Below are 12,039 nucleotides of genomic sequence, written 5' to 3' on the forward strand. Positions count from 1 at the left end.
AAGTGTCTTTTCCCTAAAGAGTTCCCTTGACCACCCTGTTTTTTTTTTCCTTATGAGAATACTTTTCTTTATGGGACTCAAATCAAAGGCAGAGTCTGCTTTCTAGTTCTCTATTCCCCTAGGTGTTAGTTTTTTTTAAGTTTGTTGCTTTGTGTTATTTACTTGCATAATCAGAAAAATAAGTTTGTTGTTTTAAAAATTTAGAATATACAGAAGATTAGAAAAAGGGAAAGTCACCAAAACACTGTTAAAGATTTTGGCGTGTTCTGGACCTTTTTTTTTTTTTTTTTTTTAATACATTTTCACGTAGTTATGTATACCTACTTCTTTCCTCTTAAATATTGTGTCAGAAGGGTTACTCTGTCATTAAGTCTTGAAAAAATACCATGTGGCTGTACTATACTCACTCATTTTCCTGCTAGATTTAAAGATCTTTTTCTTTTGGGGCGCCTGGGTGGCTCAGTCGGTTGAGCGTCCGACCTCGGCTCGGATCATGATCTCACAGTTTGTGAGTTCAAGCCCCACATCAGGCTCTGTGCTGACAGCTCAGAGCCTGCATGGAGCCTGCTTCAGATTCTGTGTCTCCCTGTCTCTCTGCCCCTCCCCAGCTCACACTCTGTCTCTCTCTCTCTCTCAAAAATAAACATTAAAAAAAAAAATTTTTTTTAAAAAGATCTCTTTCTTTTATGTTTAAAAATTGCACCAATTTCATAATAAACATCTTTGTGTATAAATCTTTGACTTCTTTGCTTAGGATCGCTTGCCCAAGGTAGAATTAGTGATTTTTGAGTCTTTTGCTTTTCTGGAACACAAACTTCAATCCTCCTACGGGCATATGAAAGTGCTTACTTACTTCATTAACACCTCATTTGTCTAATTCAGTAGAAATCAATAAATAAAATTGTTTAACATGATTCTTTTGTACATCTTTCTGTAAGAGACACCCTCATTTATCAGACCCCTGGAGGACAAGACAGTAACCCGAGGTGAAACTGCGGTATTACAGTGCATAGCGGGAGGAAGTCCTGCTCCTCGCCTCAACTGGACCAAAGATGATGGGCCACTGCTGGTGACAGAACGGCACTTCTTTGCTGCAGCCAACCAGCTTCTCATCATTGTAGATGCTGGCCTGGAAGATGCTGGAAAATATACCTGCATCATGTCTAACACCCTTGGAACAGAACGTGGTCACATTTACCTCAATGTCATTTCATCCCCCAATTGCGACTCTTCCCAGAGTAGCATTGGGCATGAAGATGATGGCTGGACCACAGTTGGCATTGTCATCATTGTTGTGGTCTGCTGTGTTGTGGGCACCTCTTTGATCTGGGTCATTGTTATTTACCACATGAGAAGGAAGAATGAAGACTATAGTATCACAAACACAGGTGAGTGGTACCAGTTAACACCAATGGCTTGTACTTGAGTCAGGAACATAATGTAGGATTTGTCGTAAAATATAAAAAGCTATGGAGCTTTGATACTTTACATGTGGTAGAAGGAAGAGTTTCTTTCTTAAAGTGTCCTACTTCCTCCATATAATAGAACCTTTCTGATTAATAATTTTAAGAATTTGTAGATACTCCCCCAAGACTTTGCTCTCATAAACACATTACAGGTACACCTTCTTTCTTTAATGCCAAGGGCTCATTTCCATCAAAGCTTCCCTTTGGGAAAGAGTGGAGCTCTTATGACTGGGATCAGCCTTTCATAGCCCTCCCCTGGAAATCCTGAAAGAGAACAGGTCAGTCAGATAGATGGTGAGAGTTTGCCTATGGATAAGATTTCAGACTTCATGTTCTGCTTCTTTTAGTAATACTTTTTTTTTTTTAATGTTTATTTATTTTGAGAGAGAGAACGCGTGCACACATGAGCGGGGAAGGGGCAGAGAGAGAGAATCCCATGCAGGCTCTGCACTCTCAGTGCATAGCCCAACGTAGGGCTCAGTCCCACGAACTGTGATCTCATGACTTGAGCTGAAATCAGGAGTAGGATGCTTAATTGACTGAGCCACCAAGGCACCCCTTAAAATGAAGCTTTGAAAAGAATTTTAGTGAGAAATAGTTTAGGGGAAAATTCTAAGAGCTGTCGAGTTCCTAGGTACATAGTATTTTCCTGGCCAAGAGTATCAAAGTAGAACACATTTGCACAATGTCTTCTGAGTGTTGGCTTCAGTCACCTAACTTTATTTGAGAGTTATAGATGTCTCTTTTACAGAGGAGCTTAATCTGCCTGCAGACATTCCCAGCTACTTGTCTTCCCAAGGAACACTGTCGGAGCCACAGGAAGGCTACAGTAACTCTGAGGCAGGCAGTCATCAGCAACTTATGCCTCCCACCAATGGATATTTACACAAAGGCACTGATGGTAATGACACTTTGTTGTATATGCTTACAATTTCAGCTTATTCTGTTGAGTTTAGTTTTCAGTGTACTGTTTTCCCCATTAACCTGAGGCAACATTTTAAAAGTAAGATACTCACGGAAAACATTTGGCTGCATGCAAAATAGGATGGAAATTGACTGGAAATTGATTGGATGGAAATCTTAACAGAGAAGAAAACCATCTGACAGAAAGGAGAAACACATCCCAAATCAAGGGATTGGTGCACACAGTAAAGGCTCCCAAACCAAAGTAGGAGATGCTCTAGAAACTTTTCTCGGGTGTCTGATCCTTTAAGGCATGAGCACTCTTCAGACCATATACAGGGAGGTTTGGGTCTCCTGCTGGCAGGTTGATACTAAAGTTTGAAGGGCAGTGATGATTATCAGCATATGTTGGAGAACAGCAGAGAGATACAACATGTTCCCTAGTTAAATGAATCCCACTTCTCAATACTACTACTCTCCCTCGCTCCACCCTTCCTGCAGGGAGTGACAGAGCTCAGGGAGATGAATTAAGGGATAGAGGAATTGGGTTTGATTCCTAGTTTCTCTTTCCAGCTCTGGGACCACGAACAAGTTACTTAAATCTGAGCTTTGTAACTTTCTCATTTTTAAAATAAATAAGCAATGTCTTATAAAGCACTACTCTCAAGATTTTCATAGATCCTTTCAACAAATCTGTGTAGTTCTTCAAGTATTGTTCAAATGAAAGGTCTATTCTATTTGTACAGAGATTGTTTAGGCCGAGGGTTAACAGAATTTCTCGGTTTAATCGATAAATTGGATTTTATTTTGGCTTTCCATGGAAAGGGGGCTACTGCTAGCACTTAAAAGCATCTTTAAATGTCTCTACTCTTTGAAATTGGTGGGCAATAACACTGCTTTCTGGGCTAAACTAAATTACTTCTAGGTCTCTTCCAGTTCTAACACTGTTGCCTGGTCAAGAACAATTACTTGTTCTTTATTTCTCTCTCTCTTTCCTGTCTTTCATCAGTTTTCAAAACACATAACTGGCCAGGGAGCTCATTATTAAACTTTACTTCTGCCAAACACGTGTGTATCAGGCAGGACTCTTGACCATCAGAGGCCTTCTCGAGGGGTACTTTTAGTAATGAGTGTTGCTTAACTCCCTGATGGCACAAAAGGGATGCGGGTTTTTGTGAAGTCATCATAACTCCTTGTTCTCTGCTTTAGTTTGCTTAACTCAAACATGTGACTTATAGCACAGTGCCACCTTATCTTGGCCCTTGATTTCGGCCTGACCTGTACAGGCTGGACAGAGATGGTTTAACCTAGCATTCAAGAGCATGGGCTCTGGAGCCAGAGTGCCTGAGTTCAGATTTCACCTCCTTACCATAACAAGGTGGAGGCATCTATGAGCAAGTTACCTCATTTCTCTGTGTTACAGTTACCCCATCTGTTAAATGGGGATAACCATAGTACCTACCTCATAGGGAGGTTGTGAGGATTAAATTAGTTAATTCACAGAAAGACCGTGAAACGGTTTATTGAATAAGTGCTGAATCAGTGCCAACTATGATGATAATGATGGCGGCTGGTGAAGGAAACTGGTAATTGGCAAAGCTGATTCCTTAACTGAAGGATTCTTTCCTTTGTTGTCATCAGGTGGCACTGGCACCCGGGTTATTTGCTCTGATTGTTACGACAATGCCAACATCTACTCCAGGACCCGAGAATACTGTCCGTACACCTATATTGCCGAGGAGGATGTTCTGGATCACACGCTGTCCGGCCTCATGGTCCAGATGCCCAAAGAAACATATTTGGCACATGCTCCCCAAGATGCCCCTATCTTGGAGAGCCTGGTGTCATCAGCAGACAGAGAGTTGGCCGCCTTTCCCGCCAACCATGAGAGGATAAATGAGAAGAAACTTCCCTCCACACAGACGAACAGTGGTAAAGGGCACAGCGTTTTTTGTTTATTTTGCTTTGTTTTTACCCTCCCCTACTTGATTTTTCCTTCTGATTTGACAGGAAGCAAGCCAATTGGTATAATGTAGTAATGAGCTACTATTAGCTGGTGTAAACTGGAGCCAGAGATTTTTAGAGATAAGGGTTACAAAGAAGTCTGTATCTGTAGGGTGGAAACAGCTTTTGTGGGAGTATCAAGGTCACACTCCTAAAGCTTCAGAAGCCGTACAGAGAAAGCTTCTAAAAGGTGTCATATGGGTGTTAATTGTTTCTTCCATCCTTATGTAAATAATGGAGATTGGAAATGCTAAGGATATAATCTGGGCATAATTCGGTGGAGGTTTTTATGGAGAAGATTTAAAAATGTTTTGGTCACTGTTCTCTCAGGTAAACATCGAATGCCAGGATCACTTAGCTGGTGCTGTGGGGTGTTACGATCCAGGGCCATAAGTGAGGAGGCAGTTTTGGGATAGTGTCTGCTGGCCCACATGGCCTGGGAAAAGAAGTATATGTTACATTGTGCAGATGAGGCATTTGCTGACAACTCTTTCTAGACCATGAAGGGCACTCCTTAGCATGTCTTCCTGTCCCTCCAGGCTTTTCATCAACTGTCACCCTCTTGTCAACCTGAAATGGAAGAGCACAGGAAATTGGGGAGGGGGAGGACTATAGGTGCATCCTGGGGTGGTGGGTCTGGTGGGAGTAAATGATCTGACATGGGACTTCTAAGATACATGCTCTGTTCTTTTTTTTTTTTTTTTTTTTATTTAAGTTCTTAATTTTAGCAGTACATTTTTTCTTAAGTTTGTTTATTTATTTTGAGAGGGAAGGGCGTGGCAGAGAGAGGGAGAGAAAGAATCTCAAGCAGGCTCTGCATTGTCAGCACAGAGCCTGAAGCAAGTCTCGATCTCACAAACCAGGAGATCATGACCTGAGCCAAAGTCAAGAGTAGGACGCTTAACCGACTGAGCCACCCAGGAGCCCCTGAATTTTGAATAAATATATAATAATTAATTAAGAAACCCTCTCCAAAGATTTCTAAAGAGAATACAAGTCAGAGAAAAGTATATTGTCACTGAAGTTCAGTGCCCATGTTAGAAGTGTGCCAACAGTAAATCCATGTTCCTGTGTCTTGAAAGAAGTAGACACATACGAAAAAATTTTAGTAAAAGCAAAAATGCAGTGCATCTTTTTCCTAACTTTGGGGACATCTTATTGTTAAGCTGGTCTGTAAGTGAGGAAGTGTGCAAATGAATGCTCTGGTGCCCTGCTCATTCCTAAGTGGGGTGTTCTAGCTCCTTCCCACTCAAAGTGTGGTGTCAGCTTTGGCATCACCTAGGAGCTTTTAGAAATGCAGACCGAGGTTCCCACCCCAGACCCAGTGAACCAGAGTCTTTATTTTAACAAGATCCCCAGGTTATTTGTATGCATATTAGAGCTTAAAAGCCCCTGTGCTGGTCTACTTTTCCCTTGGGTTTTGTTTTTATTTCTGAGTGTTTGTTTCCAGAATGTTTGGCTAACTTTTTCCAAAATGCATCCCCATGAAGTTAATATAACTTTCAGCAACTGATATTTGGGGAAAGAGTTCACCACTGCAGTAGATAAGGTGAATGAGAAATGCGTATTTTTGAAACCACAAAGTACAGATAATCTGATTTAAAATTGCTGCTTTGGGTTATTATTTTGTTGTTAGAATTACTGGCATGCTAGAAGCTGGAGGGAAGTGGTTGTTTATTTTTAAAAGAATTTTTTTAAACATGGGCATTTGTTATTTAAAGATGTAATGGCTGCATTGAATGAGCGATTTTTGTCTGTGTGTCATGCAACTTTCACGACAATATGGATGCTATTTTAGTCTGTTTCCATGTGTCTAAAGCATTTTATTTTTAAATTTTTGTAGCAGCAGAACCACTAATAATAGATGAAAGGAGAGGACATAGCTCCTGGTTTCAGTAAATAATTGGTGAAGTTTGTTGGGTAGAAGGGCTTGAAAGACCATGGTTCCCGTTTCGATTTTGTTTTCTTTTATTAATTGTTGCCAAGAAGATGGCAAGTATACATTTGCTCTCAGTGTCCTTATTCAGGAATATTGAGCATCTTTTTTTGGAGGATTTGGATAGAAGAAAATTAAGTTTTAGACCATTCGTTTTGAACTTCCATTTGCCACTGATTATTGTCTTTCATTGTCAGAAACATTGCAGCGGCCTCTGTGGAGCGCAAGCAAAGAACGAGGCCTGCCTCATCCTCCCTTTTCCCAGCAGCCGGTAATTGAGTCACCGCAACTCCATCAGAGCGAGGGTCTGGCGGAGAGTGGTCCAGATTGTTCCACATCCTCCATGCCCTGTCACAGGTTGCACGACCACGCTTTTGACTTTAGTAGGACTCGGAACATTCAAGACGGTTGTGAGGGCACATGAAACCCACTCCAGGATGAAATCTGGGCAAAGACTCAAGGTAATTAATTTTGTATTTACTACCTCAGAGTTCAGAAGAAACCCCGAAGTCAGCATTTGCTTTCCCTATCTGCAGTTACATCTGACCACACCAAGGTGGGCCGGGCATTTGTTTGGGCTTATACCTGATGAAGAAGGGGTAATGGCTGACAGAAATGGGTACATCTAATAAAACACATGCAGCACGGGCAGAGGAAAATACAGGACAGATGTGCCTCCTGATGGTTCCACAGGGATGTGCCCAGCTGTGCATTGCCTATTAGGAAGAGTCTCATTGCTGCTTAACATGCTGGATTGTCTCAACCTGCGGAATGATTCTAAGAAAACATCACTGTTCTGTTTTGTCTTCCATGGAATACAAATAACTTTGGAGCCCTCTGGGAAGTGTGTCTGGGATTCTTCAGTGGTTTTAAGCATATAGTTGAGATTGGGCTTTGATATTCAAGGTCTTTGATAAGAATCCCAGGCATGACCAACTGTTACCATGTCAGTGGGTGTTGTATTCTTGTGAATCTTTTTTTTTTTTTTTTTTTGTCCCTATCGCCCAGGGATCTTATTGTAAATACATGTGCATTTATAAATAATTTTTGTATTCATTGACCATATGTGTTGGCTGTATTGTAAATATTTTTGATATGCCAAAATTATATATAATATCCAGTTATAATATTGACAGCAGCTTCTCAGACCACAGATTTTGTATAACTCGGTTTAGTGAACCTAAAGACTTTGCTTAAAGTTTTAAAACTGTATTTGTTAAGAAGTATATGTACAGAGGCAGGGTACCTAGTGATTGCGTACACACAAACACAATCTTGGTGTAATTAACCACTTTCTTCATACCTAAAAGTTCATACGTCTAGTCATTTGCCATCTATTTACGAGTGCCGGGTAATACTACCTTTCTAAGCATAAAAAGACTCAAAAGACTCTAGCAGTCTTGTTATAGCTGTGTGCACATAGACAAAGGAAATTTTCTTTTGGGAATATCTTCTTTCAGCAAAGTACGTTGTTGACGAGGAAACCAAAGATTGCTTCTTTTCTATTTGTTTGTTTTTTTTAAATAATATCTCTTCTACCAATGCACAGTATATCTTAAGAAGGGAAGAGTGCTTTTGGGAGTCATTGAATGTGCACAGATTCTTATACTATAAAGCTTTACAGTGGTCCTTGTTTTGTACAAGTGATTATTCAAGCCAAAAAGTTCTCTTGAATTTCTGTGATAGCAAAAAACTTTCTGTGAACAAAGGTCTTCACACTCTAATGGAATGTAATGGACCAAAGTTCTTTTTTTGTCTGTGCTTTCAGATTTTCTTACCTAGGCTGTCAGATCCTGTCCTCTAAACCTAGTGAGCACTAGTTACATCCTGGATAACTTCCATCACTGAAATGCAAATCTCTGTTTCTAAGTTACTGCGCATTTCAAGGGTTCTCAACTCACATAATATCTTCGCTTTTTGCCAGAAAGTTGAATTGCACACTGGTTTTCAATCCTCAGTTTTTTTCTCCCATAGACAGCAGCACCTCTTTAGCTGTTTCTCCTGCCAAGCCTTTCTCTCTTTCCTTTTTAAACTGTCAACCTCTGTTCATTTTTACTTTGAACTTCTTAAATATCACCATTTTTCTCTCCTTCCAGTTTGTGACTCCTCTTCTTCCTTACCAGCGTGCACTGTGGTCTGTACGGGACTGACTTAGAGTCAGGACCTGGATTTTGTTCCCAGCTCTGCTCCTTACTGGCTGTGCAGTCGGGGGCGAGTCTCTTCACTTCCAGCCTGATTTTCTCGCTTATGAAATGAGGGCATTCTGCTAGCTAGTCCAAAGCCCTTTCCAGCTGTAACGTCCTGTGAATCTGTGATCCCTCCAGGAGCCAAGGAGGATTAGGCTACTCCAATAAAAAGCTGCTTTCATGGGACGTTTGTTAGAGTAACGGGTGGTGCTGCTTCCTCTGACTTGAGCCAGACTCCCTTTCTCCATAGCAGGGGTGACAGCGTAAGAAATACTCACAACTAGAAGAATCACTCTGCTTTGAGCCAGTCTCAGCAAACAAAGAATCTTGACTCGATGGAAGCCACCAACTGCCCTCTCGAGCAGCAGCTCTGAAGGCTAGTGCCCCAGCACACCACAGCATCAGAGTCCGTCGAGGCCGCACTGTGGCTGATTTGTGGCTAGTTTGTGACTCCCTCACCTTTCCAGTGTATTCAAGGTTACCCTGTCACTACCCTGAACTCCCATTCAGAATCTGGCAGACTTTCTTGAGTGTAAAGGTGTAGTTATAGCAAGATTGTTAAGGGTGATAGGGCCAACAAACAGGCTGCAAACCAGTGTTCTAGAAAACTTCGAAGACAAGAGCGCTGCCTCTGCCCTGGCAGTGGTCCTACTACTTCTAGGACTGGTCTGGTCTCCTGAACGGCCAGGTTCACCCTTACATCACCTCAAACAGCTGAGATGTCCTCCTAGATACTCCTAGCTTGCCTAAATAACCAAAAAAAACGAGTCAAGAATTTGTTTAAATATCAAGAGCCTTACCCATGGTCTTAAAAAATAATAATAAATTTAATAAATTCTAATCTTAGGAAAAGAAATTCCTGAAATTTTTCATTACTGCATATGCTTTTGACCAAGAAGTGATTTAACCCTTACCCGTAGACAGGGTTAGTGGCTCATCAGTGTTTCCTCCCAGCATGTAAGGTCTGCCTAATGCCTCTTGAATCAGGGATGTTGCAAAGCCAAGCAAGTCAAAATGCGGAGAGAAATACTCTCTTGCCCCTCACCCAGTTATCACCCTGTATCAGTAGGGATGCCTAAGTCCTCTTAATTTGTGCCCCTCTTAGACTGATTCTTTAAGTCTGTCTGGAAGAAGAAATAGCATCTTTAACTCCATGCCTTCCTGGCACATGGTCTACACCTAAGCCATTGGCTTTCTGTCATTCAGCAGCTTCTAAAGTGCTTTCCCCAGTGTGCAAGTTACTCTATGGGATACAAAGTATCAGAAACCCTCTAATGTGCCATCTCAGAGTGTTTTATGTGTATTTTTCTGAAAGGTAACTTTAATATTTAAAAAGAGTTGCCTTCACACTGCCTGTTGGTGGGTTGTAAAAGGAACATTAAGATACTGAGCAACTTAGACTCTTACCCATTTTCCTAAGAGATGGGAGATGGGATAAGTCTTTAATTACTTAAAGTTTTGCCATGAAATAGGATTAAATTCACTATTTTTATTCCTGAGGACCGGGGTCGTATCTGCCGCCATTCTGTGGGGCAGAAGTTACAGGGAAGTACAGTATACACTTGCCAGTAATTCTATATTAACTAATTTTCTAACAAATTCATCCAGTAATTGGAATAATCAGCGTTTTGTGGGAAAAGTACACTCAGAAGCCAAATGATCATCGGTTCATAGCATTGAAGAAATTTCTACATTGAGAATGGGAATATGGGAGAGATGACTGTTAGATCTCTCTCATTTTTATCATTGGAAATTTCCAGAAGCAATCTGACAGTCTTAAAACTTTTTCCTTCAAAGTCTTTTATATACAGTAAGTATAGAGCACTAAAGACATTTTTTTCAACTAAAGAGTTTTGGTTTTGGGTTGACATAAGGAACCTGTTCTGTGCTAATGGCTGAAACCATGAAACTCCGGGCTTATTCTTCTGCAGAAATCTATAACTAGTTACTAACACAAATGGCATTACCATAATAAAAACTTTAAAAGTCTATATAATATTATAACCGTCCTTTTTACTCTTTAATTTTATTCCTGTTTCTTCTTACCAGCAGGACTCCGATTGGAATGGGGTTGGAATTGTGGTGTTCACACCCAGTATTTTACCCAAGTGTGTTATGGCCTTTTCCAAAATAATTTTAATATCCACAGAAATGCTAGAAGGTAATGGAGCCACAGAGGTAAATTTACTGCCATTTCATGCTACGTGCTCCATTTCTGAGTTTGCTCCTCAGTGCAGATTACAGGGGTAATTGTGAAGCAGTTGGGCCTTACGAGGTTGTGCTGAGATTTTTGGCAACCTGTAAGGAATGTCTCATTCTTCTGTGACATGGCCTCTTTCCAGTCTGGCAGATGTTTTTCCCTCCAGCTTCTAACTTAGAACTTTTTTGTTTAGAGTGCAGTCTAAACCACCATCAGTTAGCCTTAATTTTTTTTTTTTCTTTTTTGGACAACTGCCTGGTTTGTTGACAAAAATAACAGGTTCTGGATTAAGAGATGTATTATAAACTGCTCTTTACAAAACAACACCCTTGAGCCCATGAAACATCTGAAGATTCTGTGAGTGATAAGAGGTCAGTGTGTGTGTGTGTGTGTAGTAATCTTTGGACCTGCTCCCTCAAGGTTGTGTGTTGAGTGTGTCTTAGCAATCCTAATAATCTCCACCAATGAGTGGGGTGAAGGTGAAAAATCATCTTGATTTGAGCCTGTTTTTAGATACAAAGAGTAAAGTGATCTTTTATCAACTGTAACTGTCTTGAAAGAGAAATTGATCATCAGGTGGTCAAGTGCTCTTGGAGTATCTCTTGGCTGCTTAAAGTGGCCTCTTGATCCATAGAAAGACTATTTCTACCCTCTCCTTTTCCCCCTTTATCCCACCGGAGGACATTGGTCCAAGTAGCCCTGGTACTAGATGTACCTAAAGAGAGTTTAAAAGCCAAGTTGGTGTTCAGTGTGATCCTTTCCTAGTATCTATTTATATTTTCTCACACATGAGAATGTATATTTTATAAAGCATGTGTTTGTTTGTCTACCTGTTTGTCTACTGTAACATGTCTTCAATAAAGCTAAAATACATTATCATTTTCTGGTCTTCTCTTGCCTCAAGTATAGGAGGGAAATGGTGCATTTTTCAGTTTGTGGTCCTTTGAGAGGGTCTCCAAATAGATGTGCAAGTTATTGCCCCTCTCTAATTTCTGCTGTGTTTGAGTCACAGACTTTCTTGAGCCTGCCTCTGGAACACTCTGCACCCATGAGCTGCCCAAGGGCCGGGGCTCTCTGCCTCCCTCCTGTTGTCCACCCTGGCATCTAGCGATGCCTGGCAGAATGGAAACACACTTCATAGTTCATTAAAAAATAAGAATGCTTCCTACACAAGGAAGGATTTGAAGGCAGCATTTTCGAATTCAAAATTAGCAAAATACTTGAAGAAGCTCTGTTTTCTGGTCAGCTTCCTCACTGTACTGTGTTAGGGGCTATTTCTTTTGAGACTGTCAGAAGCCCCTCATTTATTCCTTGAGGGCTGGACCCCTCGTGCACTTCTGCTGC

General features: G+C 40.9%; 1 protein-coding gene across 6 annotated transcripts in view; it reads left to right on the plus strand.

Moving 5' to 3' along the window:
* The window catches only part of LRIG2 (leucine rich repeats and immunoglobulin like domains 2), a 162,877-nt gene extending 151,303 nt beyond the window's left edge, over positions 1 to 11,574 (plus strand). For all 6 annotated transcript variants that reach the window (XM_042998214.1, XM_042998216.1, XM_042998215.1 and 3 more), the window contains 4 exons: positions 939 to 1,388; positions 2,218 to 2,367; positions 4,011 to 4,301; positions 6,507 to 11,574. In XM_042998214.1, the coding sequence (XP_042854148.1) occupies positions 939 to 1,388; positions 2,218 to 2,367; positions 4,011 to 4,301; positions 6,507 to 6,733 (1,118 nt within the window). In that variant the 3' untranslated portion in view covers positions 6,734 to 11,574. The remainder of the gene's footprint in view (positions 1 to 938; positions 1,389 to 2,217; positions 2,368 to 4,010; positions 4,302 to 6,506) is intronic.
* Positions 11,575 to 12,039: the final 465 nt, after the last annotated feature.

This window comes from Panthera tigris, chromosome C1, assembly GCF_018350195.1.
Source record: "Panthera tigris isolate Pti1 chromosome C1, P.tigris_Pti1_mat1.1, whole genome shotgun sequence".
Classification (NCBI taxonomy): domain Eukaryota; kingdom Metazoa; phylum Chordata; class Mammalia; order Carnivora; family Felidae; genus Panthera; species Panthera tigris.